At 37.6% G+C, this 21,228-nt stretch overlaps 1 protein-coding gene across 1 annotated transcript in view; it reads left to right on the top strand.

Annotated features, from left to right (window-relative positions):
• Positions 1-20,786, top strand: part of LOC135364027 (lipoxygenase homology domain-containing protein 1-like) — a 123,224-nt gene extending 102,438 nt beyond the window's left edge. The window contains exons 11-12 of the mRNA XM_064587504.1: positions 10,898-10,979; positions 20,705-20,786. Of these exons, the coding sequence (XP_064443574.1) occupies positions 10,898-10,979; positions 20,705-20,786 (164 nt within the window). The remainder of the gene's footprint in view (positions 1-10,897; positions 10,980-20,704) is intronic.
• The last annotated feature ends 442 nt before the right edge of the window (positions 20,787-21,228 follow it).

Raw genomic sequence — 21,228 nt, 5'->3', positions numbered from 1 at the left:
GAAAATAATTTTCTTTTTCTTAATTTAAGATTTTATTTATTTATTTATTTTAGGCAGAGACAGCGGGAGGAGGGGGAGGGGGAGAGAATCTCAAGCAGACTCCCTGTTGAGTGCAGAGCCTGACACGGGGCTCCATCTCAACCTGAAAAAAACCTGAGATCATGACTGAGCTGAAATTAAGAGTTGGATGCTTAACTGACTGAGCTACTGAAAATAATTTTCTTTTAAGAAATTATGTAATTAGATGAAGTTATGTCAAATTAGGTTTATTGTATGACTTAAAAAGCTCACCGCTATGTTACTATGAAGGAAATTTCCCAAGAACACAAAAACTTTATTGTGTGTGTGTCTGCACCCAAAATTTCCAGACCTACTAGGCAGTGTTCAAAATTGCATATATCATGTTTCCTGCAGATGTGTTTCTCCTGGGTCCCCCACCGCAGACTCTTCAGCAAACCAGCAACTTGAGAATCATGTTTGATTCCTCATTTTCCTCTCTGCCTCCTACCGCCTCCACACCTATTAACCAAGCCCTGTCAATTCTACTTCATTAATACCTTCTTCCCTCCCTCCTGTAGAGCCATTCAATTCAAACTTAGGTGTTTGTCTCTAGAACCTGTGTTTTTTACTGCTAGAATGCAGCTACATATCACAACTTATATCATAGTACCGAAACCATTTATTGCATTTATTTCTATACTCCTTTTTTTTTTTTTTACCTTCTGCTTGATTTTGAGTTTTTGAAGTCTGGAATTATATTTTATTCATCTCTATTCTCTTTCCTAGTATAGTGCTTAATAATACGGAACTTTAATCAATGACCATTTATTGAATGGATGGATTTAAATCAGTGAAACAATTTTGAGTAAAATCCTTGAAAAGGGATGAGGAGAGCTTAAAATGCCTTTGCAAGAAAGAAGTGCGTTTATTCTGGATGTGAACCAAAAAGAAAGGAAAAAAAAAAGGGAAGGTAGCAGTGTATGGAAAGAATGGACACGTGGTAAAATGAGTTGAGGATCATAGAGGGAAAATTATTAGAAAGAGACAGAAATAAGAAATTGAATAGAAAGACACAGTATGCTGCCTTCTCTACACAGTGTCGCTGCAGAGGGGTATGACCTTTGCATTATTTTCATGATGGATGGAAACTGGCATTGTCCTGCCTTTATGCCACGTCTCCGCCGCAAACAGTGTGGGGACTTGCAGAACAGCTAGTGAGAGGTGAAGACTGGAGACTGGGGCGTGGGTCAGAACAGAGCAGTTAGCAGAAATCCCTGGCTTCCTCAGGCTGTTGTTTAGAAAATTATTTTGAGACTTCTCTTGGAGATGAGCGAAGGAAGCCCTGAATACTGAAAGGGCCAATGTCGAGGGACACAGAGTCACAGCACAGCAATCACAGGGGATCGTTTCTGGTGAAAGGAAGAAGAGTCAGGGAATTACATGAAGGGGCAAGCCACACATGTGAAGGTTGCTACGTCATTACCAAGGCTGGTTGGGGCAAAGAATAAAAATGACAGAAGGGAAAAGGAAAGAAGCATTGTGATTTTAAATATGTTGAAGGAGCTAAGTGACTCACATAGAAAATGCTTTGAGCTGACGACACAACAAACTTCTAAATAGCAATTTTTTCCAATGAAGCATTGCTGAAAAAAACCTGTGCAGGTATGAGAATGACTTCAGCTAAATCCTCAAGGCTTTTTTCCCCTTCTCATTTGTAGAAAGAGAAGCTACTTACCACATTATTCTTTTAACTTGAATGTAGTTGTATCTGTAGATATCTACTCTTAAATAGAATAATAGAAAGCTTCAGGAAAGCCCTACCTTTTTAGCAAAGTTTGTAAAACTTCAGAGTATTCAGGAATTATCTGAGTGTCTTAAAACATACAAAATAGATTCCTGGGCCCACCCCAGAGATTCTGATCCAGGAGGTATTGAGTTATCAGAAATATGCTTTAAAATATACATATTTTATAATATAAATATATGACATATAAATAAATAATATAAAATATAACTTTTAAATTATATATTATATATTTTTAAAATATATATACATATATATAAAGTATGTATATATAAGCAGTTTAAGGGATTCTGATTCATGTGGTCCTCAAGGGAGTCATTAACAAACACTGCTTTCTGATGTCAGAGTTCTTTGCTGAGGGGCTGCTATGTGCCAGGCATTTTGCCAGAGGCTGGGCATTCAAATGTGAAGAAGACGCAGGTGGTCCCAGCCCTTGCAGGGGGTGCCTAGTGGGGGCAGACTCTTATGAAATAAGTAAGTGTAATAAAATATGATTCATAGCTCTGAAAGTGACCCTTGGAGTGCTACTGGACATATGGCAAGGATACTTAGCATAGTTCAGAAGAACATGAAGTTCTCTGAGGAAAGATGAAAACGTGGTAGGCTCGGAGTGAGGGCTAGGTTTTGGTGTGATACTTGGAAATCTTGATGGTTTTCTCTGACTGATGGGATGAAACCACTTGAAATTCAATTTTGGGAAATTGAAAGGACAGGCATACCTCTAAGATATTGCAGGTTCCATTCCAGACCACTGCAATAAAGCAAATATTGCAATACAGTGAGTCAAATGAATTCTTTGGTTTCTCAGTGAATATGAAAGTTCTGTTTACACTATACTGTAGTCTATTAAGTGTGCAATAGCATTATGTCTAAGAAAACAATGTACGTACCTTAATTAAAAAATACCTTATTGCTAAAAAATGCTAACCATCATTTGAACTTGCACTGAGTAATAGTTGCTGATCACAGGTCACCATAACAAATATTATAATAATGAAAACATTTGAAATATTGCAAGAATTACCAAAAGGTGACACAGAGACATGAAGTGAGCAAATGCTGTTGGGAAAATGGTGCAGATAGACCTGATCCATGCAGAGTTGCTACAAATCTTCAATTTGTAAAAACTGCAGTATCCACGAAGTGCAATAAAGCAAAGCACGATAAAATGAGGTATGCCTGTAATTACTTTAAATTCTTTTTAAATTATTTAAACTCCCCTTCCTATATGCTACACATTCTTTTCATTAAAAGAAAAAAAATACCATGATAGTTAGGGTATCTAGACTATGTTTTCCTTTCTTTTCTTTCCGAAATGTGGATGATATAAATTTGATAACCCACCATACAAGTTAATCCTAGAACGTTATTGATACCAGTGCTCCTACCTGTGTTCACTGCACCCATCTCCTCCCCCAATGTAGACATCCTGAGTTTTTTCTTTATCGTTTCTTGGTATTCTTATCATTGCTTAAAAAGAAAAAAAAAGAAGAAGGCTCTATTAATTATGTAGGCATCCTTGAAAATACTTCTGATAGTTTTTGTGCTTTGTTAAAATCGTGACGTGCTGTATGGAATCTTACAAGACTTGATTTTTTTTTCCACTCAAGATTGTGTTTCCAAGATTCATCCACTTTCTTGTGTGGTGCTCTAGATAAAGTTTTCATGACCGTAATATTCTATTGCATGATTACACATAATGAATTTATTCATCTCTTGTTAATGGGTGATCGTGTCATTTCCAGTCTAGCTGTCACAGATTGAAATGAACATTCTTGTGCATGTCCCCTGGTGCATGGAAGCCAGAGTTCCTCCAGGGTGGCGGTTCTCAGATGGGGTGATTGTGCCTCCCCCAGGGACACTTGGCAATGTCTGGAGATTTGTTTTGGTTGGCACACTGGGAAGAGGGTGCTACCAGTATCTAGTGGGTAGAGGCCTGGGATGCTGCTAATCATCCTACAATGCACAGGAGAGCCCCTCAACCAAGAATTGTCAGGCCCAACATCTCAATGGTGCTGAGGCTGAGAAACCCTGCTCCAGGCTAACTCCATAGAAGTTAATTACTGGGCCAAAAACTATGGGTTCTATTCAGCTTTATAAAATAAACTGCTTTTTAAAAAATTTTTTATTATGTTAATCAGCATTCATTTCATCATTAGTTTTTGATGTAGTGTTCCATGATTCATTGTTTGTGCATAACACCCAGTGCTCCATGCAGAACATGTCCTCTTTAATACCCATCACCAGGCTAACCCATCCTCCCACCACCCTCCCCTCTAGAACCCTCAGTTTGTTTCTCTGAGTCCATAGTCTCTCAAGTAAACTGCTTTTTCAAAAGTGATTTTACTAAGTTTTACTCTTACGGTGTATAAAAATTTCTATTGTGTCACAGTCTCACAAACACCTGGTACACTTACTTTTGGGGTATAATATGATATCTCGCTGTGGCCTTAATCTGCATTTCCCTGATTCCTTTTTTTAAATTTTTATTATTATTTTTTAAATTTTATTGTGTTATGTTAGTCACCATACTATACATCATTGATTTTTGATGTGGTGGTCCACGATCCATTGTTTTCGTATAACACCCAGTGCTCCATGCAGTACATGCCCTCCTTAATACCCATCACCGGGCTAACCCATCCCCCCACACCCCTCCCCTCTAAAACCCTGTTTGTTTCTCAGAGTCCATAGTCTCTCATGGTTCATCTCTCCCTCCAATTCCTCCCCCCCCATTTTTCCCTTCCTTCTCCTAATGTCCTCCATGTTATTCCTTATGTTCCACAAATAAGTGAAACCATATGATACTTGACTTTCTCTGCTTGACTTGTCTCACTTAACATAATCTCCTCCAGTCCCATCCATGTTGATGTAAAAGTTGGGTATTCATCCTTTCTGATGGCTGAGTAATATTCCATTGTATATATGGACCACATCTTCTTTATCCATTCATCTGTTGAAGGGCATCTCGGCTCTTTCCACAGTTTGGCTATTGCGGACATTGCTGCTATGAACATTGGGATGCATATGGCCCTTCTTTTCCCTACATCTGTGTCTTTGGGGTAAATACCCAGGAGTGCAATTGCTGGGTCATAGGGGAGCTCTATTTTTAAATTTTTGAGGCACCTCCACACTGTTTTCCAAAGTGGCTGTACCAACTTGCATTCCCACCAACAGTGTAAGAGGGTTCCCCTTTCTCCACAACCTCTCCAACATTTGTTGTTTCTTTCCCTGTCCATTTTGGCCATTCTAACTGGTGTAAGGTTGTATCTCAGTGTGGTTTTGATTTGAATTTCCCTGATGGCTAATGATGATGAACATTTTTTCATGTGTCTGTTAGCCATTTGTATGTCTTCTTCAGAGAAGTGTCTTTTCATATCTTCTGCCCACTTTTTGACTTGCATCTCCCTGATTCCTAAGAAGTGTGAGGTTTTTTTTTGTTTTGTTTTTGTCTATTGAATTTCCTTTTCTGTGGAAATACATGTTCTTATCTATAATATTTATGGCAAAGGCAACGGATGGCTAATGAAAAATGCTCAGAAAGGGTTTTAAAAAGATAGAAGCTGGGGGTGCCTGGGTGGCTCAGTTGGTTGAGCGACTGCCTTCGGCTCGGGTCATGATCCTGGAGTCCCGGGATCGAGTCCCGCATCGGGCTCCCTCCTTTGCAGGGAGTCTGCTTCTCCCTCTGACCCTCCTCCCTCTCGTGCTCTCTGTCTCTCATTCTCTCTGTCTCAAATAAATAAATAAAATCTTAAAAAAAAAGATAGAAGCTGGTTTCCCACACAGGTAGCAGTTCCAAAGTGAGCAGTTATGAGGGGTATGCTCTAGCCAGTCATCGGGGACCAGGGTCCTTGCATCTTGTTGTTATACCATCACCTAGACCTCTTCCTTCTCTGAGTGGGCAGAGCTGGTCACATCACATAGAAAAGAGAAAATCTCTGGCAACAGTGTCTTTTAAGCAAGTGAGGCAGAAACTGCTCACACTACTTCTGGTCACATCCCATTACTGAGAAATTAGTCATACAGTTATCTCCAGCTGCAAAGCCATCTGGGAAATGTGGGTCTAACGTTGCAGTGATTGAAGAAGGGGACATCAACTAGCAGTTACTACCACAATATCTGTGCAATGTGGGGTATGTTTTAATAAATTGAAATTCCTAATTTTAATGTCTCAATTTAACAATATCGTATTTTTTCTAATTATCAGATTTCCTATCTTTAGAAAGCCTTCTCTACCCCTGAGGTATTGGAAAGAATGAATGAAAGAAAGAGAGAGAGAAAGAGAGAAAGGAAGGAAGGAAGGAAGAAAATATATAAAGTGTTGTCCTGAAGATTTAGATATTTAACCCACCTGCAGTTGATTTCTGTGTATGACATAAAGATGTAATCCATTTTACTTTTTCCCACATGGATAACCAGTTGTAACGTCATGGTTTATCATCACTGCGTCTTTTCCTGTTGTGCTCTACAAAGTCACTTTTGTCAGATATAGGGCAGTTCTTCCTTTGCATGGTTTCTGTATGCACAAATTTTAGTGACAATAATTTAAATAACACAGGTCCCTCAACAACATGGTTCAAATTTCAGTTATCATGGCATGCTAACTGTAACTGCGTAAAGTACAAACTTCACTGCCAAATCCTCAGTCCACAAATCACTGTGTACATAACAGATGCGCATCTTGATCTGATCCAATCACTTTACGTCAGGATCTGATCCTGATCCTGAGCCAATCACTTTATGTCTTTCACAGTCTGTTACACATCATGCACAGCCAGAGAAGGCTGTAGCTATATTGACTCCTTGTCTCTCAATAATAAATCCATATGACATTTTACAAAAATGTATAATTCAAAGATACAAGCACATCAAAGAAATAAAAGTGAGAATGCTGGGATGGAAGTTGAAATCAAACAGAAATGGAAATAGTTATAGAAGAAATATCTGACTGTGGGAATGTTGCCACTGTCACTGTTGGAGAGACTTTAGATAAACAGCCCAAGGAACCTAGATGCGGGAACTTACGACCATGAATGAGGGTGACAAAAATGATGAACATGTCCCAGAGGAAGTGATGCTGCTAAAAACTTCCCATTAAAGCAACTCTAAGAGATGTTTTATGATATTGGAAGCATAGAGGGTAAAATGGAGGAAGCTGATAGAAACTTAGAAAAGAGTTAGACAATATGCAAGGGCATAGAAAAGACACTCTTTTTTTTCCATTGTTCATTTAATTTTTTTAAATTTAAATTCAATTAATTAACATATAGTGTATTATTAGTATCAGAGGTAGAGGTCAATGATTCATCAATCTTATATAATACCCAGTGCTCATTACATCATGTGCCCTCCTTTTTTTATTGCACAATTTTTTATTTCAGAGCTTATATATACATATATCTTTAATTCATACCAGAAGCATTGTACAAAATTGATTCAATTGTTTTTCTCAGCTGTTTTTTTACTTCTTTTTTTTTGTTAAATTTTACTTTATTATGTTATGTTAGTCACCGTACATTACATCATTAGTTTTTGATGTAGTGTTCCGTGATTCATTGTTTGCATATAACACCCAGTGCTCCATTCAATACATGCCCTCCTTAATACCCATCACCAGGCCAAACCATTCCCCCACCCCCTTCCCCTCTAAAACCCTCAGTTTGTTTCTCAGAGTCCATAGTCTCTCATGGTTTGTCTCCACCTCCGATGTCCCCCCCTCCATTGTTCCCTTCTTACTATCTTCTTTTTTTTTTTTTTTAACATATATTGTATTGTTTCAGAGGTACAGGTCTGTGATTCATCAGTCTTACAAAATTCACAGTGCTCAACATAGAACATACTCTCCCCAATGTCTATCACCCAGCCACCCCATCCCTCCCACCCCCACCACTCCAGCAACCCTCAGTTCATTTCCTGAGATTAAGAATTCCTCATATCAGTGAGATCATATGATACTTGTCTTTCTCTGATTGACTTATTTCACTTAGCATAATACCCTCTAGTTCCATCTACGTCATTGCAAATGGCAAGATTTCGTGTTTTTTGATGGCTGCATAATATTCCTGTGTGTGTGTGTGTGTGTGTGTGTGTGTGTGTGTGTATGGGAATGTTGCCATAAAGAAGATGTGGTATATATATATATCTTCTTTATCCATTCATCTGTTGATAGACATCTAGGCTCTTTCCATAGTTTGGCTATTGTGCACATTGTTGCTATAAACATTGGGGTACAGGTGCCCCTTCGGATCACTACATTTGTATCTTTGGGGTAAATACCCAGTAGTGCAATTGCTGGGTCATAGGGTATTTTCAACTTTTTGAGGAACCTCCATACTGTTTTCCAGAGTGGTTGCACCAGCTTGCATTCCCACCAACAGTGTAGGAGGGTTCCCCTTTCTCCACATCCTCACCAACATCTGTCATTTCCTGACTTGTTAATTTTAACCATTCTGACTGGTGTGAGGTGGTATCTCATTGAGGTTTTGATTTGTATTTCCCTGATGCCGAGTGATGTTGAACACTTTTTCATGTGTCTGTTGGCCATTTGGAGGTCTTCTTTGGAAAAATGTCTGTTCGTGTCCTCTGCCCATTTCTTGATTGGATTATTTGTTCTCTGGGTGTTGAGTTTGATAAGTTCTTTATAGATTTTGGATACTAGCCCTTTATCTGATATGTCATTTGCAAATATCTTCTCCCATTCTGTCGGTTGTCTTTTGGTTTTGTTGACTGTTTCCTTTGCTGTGCAAAAGCTTTTTATCTTGATGAAGTCCCAATAGTTCATTTTTGCCCTTGCTTCCCTTGCCTTTGGCAATGTTTCTAGGAAGAAGCTGCTATGGCTGAGGTCAAAGAGGTTGCTGCCTGTGTTCTCCTCTAGGATTTTGATGGATTCCTGTCTCACATTTACGTCTTTCAGTTTTGTGTGTGGTGTAAGGAAATGGTCCAATTTCATTCTTCTGCATGTGGCTTTCCAATTTTCCCAACACCATTTGTTGAAGAGACTGTCTTTTTTCCATTGGACATTCTTTCCTGCTTTGTCAAAGATTAGTTGACTATAGAGTTGAGGGTCCATTTCTGAGCTCTCTATTCTGTTCCATTGATCTATGTGTCTGTTTTTGTGCCAGTACCATACTGTTTTGATGATGACAGCTTTGTAATAGAGCTTGAAGTCCGGAATTGTGATGCCACCAGCTTTGGTTTTCTTTTTCAACATTCCTTTGGCTATTCAGACTTAAAAATATGCTTGCTCTTTATTATAAGTTATGTGATGAGATAAAGAAGGCAAGCACCATTTAGACTACCCTTGATAAGATTTTTAACAAAGAAATATACCTTTTATTTTTATTTTTTTTAAGATTTTATTTGACAGAGAGAGACACAGCGAGAGAGGGAACACAAGCAGGGGGAGTGGGAGAGGGAGAAGCAGGCTTCCCGCTGAGCAGGGAGCCCAATGTGGGGCTCAATCCCAGGATTCTGGGATCATGACTGGAGCTGAAGGCAGATGCTTAATGACTGAACCACCCAGGCGCCCCAGAAACATACCTTTTAATTCTCACTGTTTCTAATGTTTTTCAATTACAGAGTACTAAATATTAGCATTGGTATTTTTTAATTTTCTTATACATTTTTAACTGACAGTAAGGGAGTTTTTGATATTTTGGCAAAAATATTTAACAAATGAACAGTCATCATTTTCTTCATTGATGAAGATGACGTTCCCACTGAGCAGTCCTTCATACACTTCCGCAGCGAGAGCAAAACACAGACTGCTTGTAATGAGTTTGTGTGGATATGCAGGTCCTTTCTCTGGTTGCATCAGTCAATTTATCTATGACAGCACTAATTCTGTATTGTCTTAATTAGTATAGATTTATAACAAATGTTGGTAATTGGAAGGATGATTCGCCTACCTTGCTCTGTCTAATTCAGGAGTGCCTGAGATATTCTTGGGCTTCACATATCCATATACATTTTATGATTTGCTTGTCAATTTTCTTGGTAAAACTTATGGTGAATTTGATTTAATTATATTCAAGCTTTAGATTAGTTTGAGAGAAACTGACATCACTATAATTTCTTCACTCTCAGGAATATGAAATAGTTCTTTATTTATTTATGTCTTCTTTGCTGTTATGCTTAATTTAGATAATTTTTCTTTTTAAAAAAGATTTATTTATTTTAGAGAGAGAGAGAGCACCAGAATGTGTGTGAGGGAGAGGGAGAGAGAGAATCCCAAGCACACCCACTGCTGAGCACAGAGCCCAAGCCTAGGGGGTGGGGGGGGACTTGATCCCACTACCCATGAGATCCATGAGATCATGACCTGAGGCAAAATCAAGAGTTGGATGCTTAACCCTACTGAGCCACCCAGGTGCCCCAATAATTTTTCTATAAATTATGCTGTATCTGTTTTTAGATTTACCCTTACATTCTTAAATTTTTATAGCAATTCAACATGATTGCTTTCGTTGAACTATGCTTCTTAACGCTTCCTTTCTGGGTCAATAGAAATGCAATAGATCTTTATATATTTATTATGTAATCATTTTTTCTCATCTCTCACTATCTTCTGCAACATCTTGGGGTTCTTAATTTAGAAAGTCACATTACACATGAATGATGACAGTTCTGTTTCTTCTTTCTCAACATTTAGTACTTTTTATTCTCCTTCCTTCCGTTTCTCTTTCCTCTTTATTTAGTTGCATTGAAAAATGTAGTACTCAGTGATAACTTCTAGATTTTCACCATTAAAAGTGATGATTATTGTGACTTTACATCATGATTTAAAACTATCAACCTTCTATAAATAATGCACTGAAACATATTTATGGGAATTTATTTCTTTTTGTTCTTGGCCCTTAAATACTTTTAAAGGAATTTAGAGAGTTTGTACCTGATAGGGAATCTTCTCTTTTCCTCTGCTTCTACTACTCTGAATAATTAGATCCCTCACTCACACTTTCATTTCTTTCCTGGTATAATTTGGAAGTGCATATTTTGGACCCAAATTTTGAACATTTGGACAGTCTATGAATAAAATCACAACAGTAGTATATTTTATGCAAAGAACGTGATCTCCTTTGTCCATTTAAACAGGTAATGGATGGTTTCTTGAGAGTATTGTTGTTAAATCTGAAGAGGAAGATGGCATTCAAGAGGTGCTGTTTCCATGCAACCGGTATGCTCTTACTTAATTCCTCATTATGCAGAATTATGCTCCCCTCTGTCTAGTCCATTTCAGCTGCATCATCAGCAAGCCCTACTCCCAGCCCCGCCCATCCACCTGGTTGCATCACCCCTTCCTTTAATACCAGAGCTGAAGGCCTCTCTCCTCAGCAAGCTGTTCCTTACAGCACTAGAAATTCTTTATTTGTACTATTTAATATTTTTCTTTTCTGGAATAAGCATGCTGAAATGGAAAGAAAACTGGATTAGGACTTAGAAAACTGGTACTTGATGTGTTTCTCAAATACCTGCTGTGCTCCTGCTCGTTCTGCAAACATGGGTGCTACTGTCAACTTCCCAGACGTTCAATTCCCTCATATGTAAAATGGGAATAATACCTGTTCCTCCTAGCTCATCAGACTCATTTAAAATCAAATGAAGTTATGTATATGAGCTGTGAGCTCTAAAGCATTATTCCCTAATGTGGTGTAGATAGAATATAAATTAGGAGAATCAAGTTGCAAGGGCAGCTCTGTAACTCCTGGGCCATTTATAGGTATATCACTTACACTCTCTGATCCTCAGTTTTCAGAATTTTATGATGAGAATGTTTAAATCAGATGTCCCTCCTTTTTTTAGGGTTGTTATGAATTGAATATCAAATATATCCTAAAACAAAGTGTACTATGAATAAAAATTACAAAACGAATTTCCCTGTTATTAATTAATCTATAGAATATACTGATTCATTCATTCAGTCATTGTATAAAGAGTAATTGATCACCTATCGTATCAAGAAATGGAATAAAGAGATCCAGTGATAAGGGAGATAGTCCTTACCTGAAAGGACTCAGTGGATGCCCATGTGAGAATGAACATTAATGCCCCCTGGGCCATGATAGAGACCTACATGAGAGCCCAGGTGCCAGGGTGGATGTCTATGTGATTGCACATTCCTTGAACCTAAAGAACTCAGGCATTGTGTACATTCATTTGTTCATCTGTTTATGTATGCAGAAACATTGCATGCCTCCCAGATGTTGGGTCCTATGCCAAGTTCTGGATATTTAGAGATAAAAAAATGAAGCACCCTTGTCTTGCTTGAGAGAACTCCCACTTAATGCTAGGATAAGGCAGGAGGGATGTGGTACTAAATGAAGCCAGAGAGCTGGATGTGCTTTGAGTTTAGCAGGTGTTTTGACATCACCGTCTCCTACTAAAGTGTTGTATGCTCTTTCAGACACATAGAGAAACTTGGTGGTTGACTGAGTGGATTTTACCTTACAATAGCTGGTTCTAGGAAATACCGATTCTTTTGAAACTTAATAAGGAGTTGCCTTCTGTATGAACAAAACGCATAACACTTCTCTGATCTTCTGTTTGTTTTCTAAATACACATCCATTTAAAATGCATGTGCATCATAGTAGTTATTGCCATTGTGTAACATTCAAGCTCTGGAGAGAGACCCTATATTTTTATTTTTTTGCAATAATTTATCTATTTTTTATTAATGGGGAATGAAACAAGCAATGATTGAAGTTTCTCAGAACTGGCTTTGAATTACAGCTCCTTCACTGACTAGCGCTGTGAGTCTCAGTTTATTCTTATGTAAAATAGCAATAATAACACCTATTTGGCAGGGTTGTTTGAAGACTTCACACAGTGTACATAAAGTAACTGCAAAAGTACTTTGCAATTATTAGAAGCTCCATGATAATAAATGTTATTATCATAGGAGCAATTTTGAATTAAAAAAAATCTTTAGATACAATGCCATACTTACAAATGAAGTAGAAAAGCTCACTTTTATTTCTAGATCATATGTCAAGTAATTAGAAGTCTCCAGATAATTTATTAAATTTTATTTATTTATTTTTTAAAGATTTATTTATGTATTTGAGAGAGAGAGAGAGAGAGGAGCATTGAGAGATGGAGAGAGAAACTTCACCAGACTTCTGTGCTGAACACAGAGCCCCACTTGGGTCTCGATCCCAGGACACTGAGATCATGACCTGAGCTGAAACCAAGAACTGACTGCACCAGCCAGGCGCCCCACTAACTTATATTTTTAAAAATCTAGATATGCATGGTCCAATATGGTAGCTACTAACTACCTATAGCTAATATATATATATATATAAATTAAAATAAAATGAAATGAAAAATTCAGTTCCTGGGTTATGCTAGCTATATTTCAAGCACTCAATAACCACAGATAATGGCTACTCTATTGGGCAGCATATATACAACATTTGGTTCTATATCACATCTAGATATTTGATATCATATGAAGTTATGTTTAATGTTACACGACATAGTTTTATTGCTCTGTATACTATGGTTACTATGGAATAATGTAAGGAGCAAATAGAAGAGTTTTATTTTTACAAATGTGTCACATTTTAAAAATCAAGAATCATCCAGAACAGGTGATAATAGTCATATTCTCTTCAGAGCTGAAACTAATTTTACTGGTAATATAAAGGAGTAGAAGTCAAGATGGAGGTGACTTTATTCTTTAGGGCCTGCCAACGTTTTGGAATAATTACAAATCTTAAAAATTGGATATGTAAGAAACAAAATGATATGAGTAAAAAGACTTAAACATTTTACTGCATGAAACTACATTATATTAAGTACCACACACAGATATACCATTGCACTATCATCAAATGAACTATAAGAGTATTAACAGGGTTTCCCTTGTTTATTCTCTTTGAGAGCCCTGGGTTACTTGAGTAAGAAAAGAGGGAAATTTTCTTAATATTATTCCCTTAAAGGTGAAGAAACCATAATAACATTTAGTCTTGTGCCTCACTGACAAAGAGAAAAGTGTCACCTAAAGAGATTAGATGATGTGCACAAGTTATAGATGAGTTAGGGGAGGAACAAGATGGTGGAGGAGTAGGAGACCTAAATTTCATCTGATCTCACTTATTCAGCTAGATAGTTATCAAACCATTATGAACACCTACAAACTCAATAAGAGATTGAAGAAAAGATTAGCAGCAATTATATGAACAGAAAAGTGACCACTTTCTGTAAGATAAAATGACAAGATGGAAAAACTCACCTCAAAATATAAAAATAAAAAAGAATAAGAGGCAGTACTGACTGCCAGGGACCTAATCAATATGGATATTAGTAAGATGTAAGAACTAGAGTATAAAGATACCAGCTGGGCTTAAAAAAAGCATAGAAGATACTAGAGAATCCCTTTCTGGAGAAAGAATAGAACTAAAATCTAACTAAGTTGAAATCAAAAAGGCTATTAATAAGGTGCAATAAAAAATGGAGGCTCTAACTGCTAGAATAAATGAGGCAGAAGAGAGAATTAGTGATATAGAAGACCAAATGATGGAGAATAAAGAAGCTGAGAAAAAGAGAGATAACTACCGAAACATGAGGGGAGAATTTGAGAGATAAGTGATACCATAAGATGAAACAATAGTAGAATAATTGGGATCCCAGAAGAAGAAGAAAGAGAGAGAGGGGCAGAGGGTATACTGGAGCAAATTATACTGGAGAACTTCCCTAATTTGGAGAAGGAAACAGGCATCAAAATCCAGGAGGCACAGAGAACCCTCCTCAAAATCAACAAAAATAGAAAAAAAAAATCAACAAAAATAGGTCAACACCCCAACATCTATAGTAAAGCTTACAAGTCTCAGAGACAAAGAAAAAACCCTGAAAGCAACTCAGGAGGAGGTCTGCAACCTACAATGGTAGAAATATTAGGTTGGCAGCAGACATATCCACAGAGACGTGGCAGGCCAAAAAGGATTGGCATGATATATTCAGAGCACTAAACAAGAAAAATATGCAGCCAAGAATACTATATCCAGCTAGGCTGTCATTAAAAATAGAAGGAGAGATAAAAAGCTTCCAGGACAAACAAAAACTAAAAGAATTTGCAAACACCAAACCAGCCCTACAGGAAATATTGAAAGGGGTCCTCTAAGCAAAGAAAGAGCCTAAAAGTAACATAGACTGGAAAGGAACAGAGACAATCTACAGTAACAGTCACCTTACAGATAATACAATGACATTAAACTCATATCTTTCAAAAGTAACTCTGAATGTAAATGGGCATAATGCCCCAATCAAAAGACATAGGCTATCAGATTGGATAAAAAAAAAAAAACAAAAAAAAACAAGACCCATTGATATGCTGTCTGCAAGAGACTCATGTTAGACACAAAGCACCTCCAGATTGAAAGTGAGGGGGTGGAAAAACATTTACCATGCTAATGGACACCAAAAGAAAGCTGGGGTGGCAATCCTTATATCGGACAAATTAGATTTTAAACCAAAGACTATAATAAGAGATGAGGAAGGACACTATATCATAAGTAAAGGATCTATCCAACAAGAAGATCTAACAATTGTAAATATCTATAACCCTAACATGGGGGCAGCCAATTATATAAGCCAATTAATAACAAAGTCAAAGAAACACATCAACAATAATACAATAATAGTAGGGGACTTTAACACCTCCCTCACTGAAATGGACAGATAATCTAAGCAAAAGATCAACAAGGAATTAAAGGCTTTAAGTGACACACTGGAACACGTGGACTTCACAGATGTATTCAGAACATTCCATCCCAAAGCAACAGAATACACATTCTTCTCTAGTCCCCATGGAACATTCTCCAGAATAGATCACATCCTGGGTCACAAATCAGGTCTCAACCAGTACCAAAAGATTGGGATCATTCCCTGCATATTTTCAGACCACAGTGCTTTGAAACTAGAACTCAATCACAAGAGGAAAGTCAGAAAAAACTCAAATACATGGAGGCTAAAGAGCATCCTACTAAAGAATGAATGGGTCAACCAGGAAATTAAAGAAGAATTAAAAAAATTCATGGAAACAAATGAAAATGAAAACACAACTGTTCAAAATCTTTGGGATGCAGCAAAGGTGGTCCTAAGAGTAAAGTATATAGCAATGAAGTCTTCCTCAAGAAATAAGAAAGCTCTCAAATACACAACCCAACCCCACACCTAAAGGAGCTGGAGAAAGAACAGCAAATAAAGCCTACACCCAGCAGGAGAAGAGGAATAATAAAGATCAGAGCAGAAATCAATGAAATAGAAACCAAAAGAAGAATAGAACAGATCAACGAAACTAGGAGCTCGTTCTTTGAAAGCATTAATAAGATTGATAAACCCCTGGCCAGACTTATCAAAAAGAAAAGAGAAAGGACCCAAATAAATAAAATCGTGAATGAAAGAGGAGAGATCACAACCAACACCAAAGAAATACAAACAATTATAAGGACATATTATGAGCAACTATATGCCAGCAAATTAGATAAGCTGGAAGAAATGGATGCATTCCTAGAGATGTATCAACTACCAAAACTGAACCAGGAAGAAATAGAAAACCTGAACGGACTGATAATCAGTAAGGAAATTGAAGCAGTCATCAAAAATCTCCCCACAAACAAGAGCCCAGGGCCAGATGGCTTCCCAGGGGAATTCTACCAAACATTTAAAGAATTAATACTTATTCTTCTGAAACTGTTCCAAAAAACAGAAATGGAAAGAAATCTTCCAAACTCATTTTATGAGGCCAGGATTACCTTGATCCCAAAACCAGACAAAGACCCCATCAAAAAGGAGAACACAGACCAATATCCCTGATGAACATGGATGCAAAAATTCTCACCAAAATACTAGCCAATAGGATCCAACAGTACATTAAAAGGATTATTCACCATGACCAAGTGGGATTTATTCCTGGGCCGCAAGGTTAGTTCAACATCTGCAAATCAATCAATGTAATATAATACATTAATAAAAGAAAGAACAAGAACCATATGATCCTCTCAATAGATGCAGAAAAAGCATTTGACAAAGTACAGCATCCTTTCTTGATAAAACTCTTCACAGTGTAGGGATAGAGGGCATATACCTCAATATCAAAAAAGCCATCTATGAAAAACCCATAGCGAATATCATTCAAAATGGGGGAAAACTGAGAGCTTTCTCCCTAAGGTCAGGAACACGGCAGGGATGTCCATTATCACTACTGCTATTCAATATAGTACTAGAAGTCCTAGCCACAGCAATCAGACAACAAAAAGAAATACAAGGCATCCAAATCGGCAAAGAAGTGAAACTCTCACTTTCTGCAGATATGATACTTTATATGGAAAACCCAAAAGACTCTATCCCAAAACTGTTAGAACTCATACAGGAATTCATTAAATGGCAGGATATAAAATCAATGCACAGAAATCTGTGGCATTTCTATACACCAACAACAAGACAGAAGAAAGAGAAATTCCCTAAGGAGTTGATTCCATTTACATAAGTCGATCTCAAAACCATAAGATACCTAGGAATAAATCTAACCAAAGAGGTAAAGGATCTGTACTCAGAAAACTACAGAATATGCATGAAAGAAATTGAGGAAGACACAAAGAAATGGAAAACCATTCCATGCTCATAGATTGGAAGAACAAATATTGTGAAAATGTCTATGCTACCTAGAACAATCTACATATTTAATGCAATCCCTATCAAAATACCATCAACTTTTTTTCAAAGAAATGGAACAAATAATCCTAAAATTTGTATGGAAACAGAAAAGACCTGGAATTGCCAGAGGAATGTTGAAAAAGAAAAGCAAAGCTGGTGGCATCCCAATTCCGGACTTCAAGCTCTATTACAAAGCTATGATCATCAAGACAGTATGGTACTGGCACAAAAACAGACACATAGATCAATGGAACAGAATAGAGAGCTCAGAAATGGACTCTCAACTCTATGGTTAATTAATCTTCGACAAAGCAGGAAAGAATATCCAATGGAAAAAAGACAGTCTCTTCAACCAATTGTGTTGGAAAAATTGGACAGCCACATGCAGAAGAATGAAACTGGACCATTTCCTTACACCACACACAAAAATAGACTCAAAATGGATAAAAGACCTAATTGTGAGATAGGAGTCCACCAAAATCCTTGAGGAGAACACAAGCAGCAACCTCTTCGAAATCAGCCGCAGGAACTTCTTTCTAGAAACATTGCCAAAGGCAAGGGAAGCAAGGGCAAAAATGAATTACTGGGACTTCATCAAGATAAAAAGCTTTTGCACAGCAAAGGAAACAGTCAACAAAACCAAAAGACAACCGACAGAATGGGAGAAGATATTTGCAAATGACATATCAGATAAAGGGCTAGTATCCAAAATCTATAAAGAACTTATCAAACTCAACACCCAGAGAACAAATAATCCAATCAAGAAATGGGCAGAGGACACGAACAGACATTTTTCCAAAGAAGACCTCCAAATGGCCAACAGACACATGAAAAAGTGCTCAACATCACTCAGCATCAGGGAAATACAAATCAAAACTTCAATGAGATGCCACCTCACACCAGTCAGAATGGCTAAAATTAACAAGTCAGGAAATGACAGATGTTGGTGAGGATGTGGAGAAAGGGGAACCCTTCTACACTGTTGGTGGGAATGTAAACTGGTACAGCCACTCTGGAAAACAGTATGGAGGTTCCTCAAAAAGTTGAAAATAGAGCTACCCTATGACCCAGTAATTACACTACTGGGTGTTTACCCCAAAGATAGAAATGTAGTGATCTGAAGGGGCATCTGCACCCCAATGTTTATAACAGCAATGTCCACAATAGCCAACCTATGGAAAGAGCCAAGATGTCTATCAACAGATGAATGGATAAAGAAGATGTGGGATATATATATATATATATATATATATATATATATATATATATATATATATATAATTGAATATTATGCAGCCATCAATAAAATGAAATCCTGCCATTTGCAATGGCATGGATGGAACTAGAGGGTATTATGCTAAGCAAAATAAGTCAATCAGAGAAAGACAAATATCATATGATCACTGATATGAGGAAATTGAGAAATAAGACAGAGGATCATAGGGGAAGGGAGGGAAAAATGAAACAAGATGAAACCAGAGAGGGAGACAAACCATAAGAGACCCTTAATCTCATGAAACAAACTGAGGGTTGTTGGAGAGGAGTGGCGTCGGAAGGCTGGGGTGGCTGGGTGATGGACATTGGGGAGGGTATGTGCTATGGTGAGTGCTGTGAATTGTATAAGACTGATGAATCACAGACCTGTACCCCTGAAACAAATAATACATTATATGTTAATTTAGAAAAAGTTATAGGTGAGTTAGTCGTGTCTCTTGGTCTCTTTGACACTTTTTGGGAATTTTAATTTAGTGTCTATCACCAGGATTTTGTGCAGATTTTGTCCTTCTTCTAAGGAAGAAGTCCCTGTGCAAATTACTGAGTTTACTATAAAACTGGTTTGTTGGAAATTCTACTGAGATTTGGAGTGTTTAGAAGACACAGGTTTTGCTAGTTTTCCCAGCATACCTTAGCCATTTAGACTCAAGTTCCCTTCTACTGATGAGAAAAGAAAAGGTCTCTGGAGAGGAAATTATTTAGGACTTTATTGTGGAATAAAAAAAGCAAACATGGGGGCATTTACTCTGTTGTGGGGTCTCTAAGGTTACACATTGGTCTTCTGCTTGGCGGGGAGAAAATCAAGGAGTGCCAATCGCTAGCATGTGGTGCACTCCTATCATGGAATGGGTTCCACAATGGAGCCAGAGCTTCACACAGCAGCTCCGTGATCCTCACAGCTGACTTCTAGGAGGCTCTGATATGTGTGGTTCACAGATGAGGAAGCTGAGGGACAAAGAGATGAAACTTCTTACCCAACTGTGATTAGCAGAATCAGCATTCAGATGGAGGTGGATGTGTTTCTAGAACTGCACTGTCCAATATGGGGGCCACCAGCTATATGTCTACTGAACTCCTGAACTGCGCTTATTCTGACCTGAGAGGTGATGTAGGTATAAGGTACATGTCAGATATCAAAGATGTAGAATGAATAAAGAATGTAATTGTATTAGTCTGTTTGGGCTGCTATAACAAAATACCATAGACTGGGTGGCTTATAAACAACAGATTTATTTCTCACAGTTCTGGAGGCTGGAAGCCCAAGATCGGGGTGCCAGCAGGATTGGGTTCTGATAAAGGCCCTCTACAAGCTGCAAACTGCCTACTTGCTCTGTTCTCATGTGGTGGAGGAAGCAAGGGATCTCTCTGGAGCCTTGTCTATAAAAGCATTAATCTCATTCAGGAGGGACCTCATGACTTAAACCACAGCCCAGAAAATTTCAACATATGAATTTGCGTAGGGGGTGGAGGGAACAAACATTCATATATTTTATATTTATTAAAATGAAAAATACTAAAAATAATTTCACCTCTTTAATTTTTACTGTTTTTATATACATGGCTTGTGTTATATTTCTCTTGAAGAGTGCTGTTCTAGATTGAGCCACTGCATACACATACCAGTCACATGAAAGGAGAGACATAAAGGCTTCCACTAGGAAACCCCAAATGAGAAATTTTTACTGATTTTATATGAGAATATTTGTAATGTTACCATAGGAAGTTCCAAAAATCCAGCATTTTTGGATAAATCAATGTAACCTTGCAACTAAAGTATAGGGCAAAGATTTGCTGAAGTTACACTCCTAAAGATCATTTGGTGTAGCATGAAATCTTAAATGTTTTTAAAATTTCTGTGGTTCTCCCTGAAGGCCTCTTTAAATTCTTTCTGTATTTTATTTTCAATTCTAAGTAATGTGCCTTTAAATTCTCTCTCGTATTAATTATCTTCCCTCTTCCCATGGCAGATGGCTAGATGAGTACCAAGATGATGGCAGGACTGAACGAGTATTGTTCGCAGAAAGTAGCTACCATGAAGGAGGAGACTGAGTTTGTGGCCTCCAGATGGGGCCAACATGTGTCTATCGTTCCATGGTGTCTTCAAAAGGCTATTGATCTGATGGTGATAGTGTGTTTGCTCTCCCCTCATACTCAAGCAAACACTTGGGAAGGGTCAGCTTTTACTGGGCCCATTCTTTGCTTTTGAGAACTTCAACTGTTGGGAGAAGAGTCAACCAACAACTGACCAAGATTAGTCTATGATAGCTGAGGTAGGGACACACATTGTTTCTTCTTATGGGTGAAATAGGTGAAGGGGATTAAGAGTACACTTATGATGAGCACTGAAGAATGTATAAAATTGTTGAATCACTATGTTGTACACCTGAAATTGATATAGCATTGTATGTTATCTACACTGGAATTAAATTTTTTTAAAAAAATATTGTTAATCAGAGAAAGACAATTATCATGTGGTTTCACTCATATGTGG

Source organism: Mirounga angustirostris, unplaced genomic scaffold, assembly GCF_029215605.1.
Source record: "Mirounga angustirostris isolate CCGP_5_RB_7025 unplaced genomic scaffold, mMirAng1.0.hap1 SCAF_4, whole genome shotgun sequence".
NCBI lineage: Eukaryota > Metazoa > Chordata > Mammalia > Carnivora > Phocidae > Mirounga > Mirounga angustirostris.
Note: the sequence above shows the minus strand (reverse complement) of the source record. Positions and strands in the feature narration are given on the sequence as shown.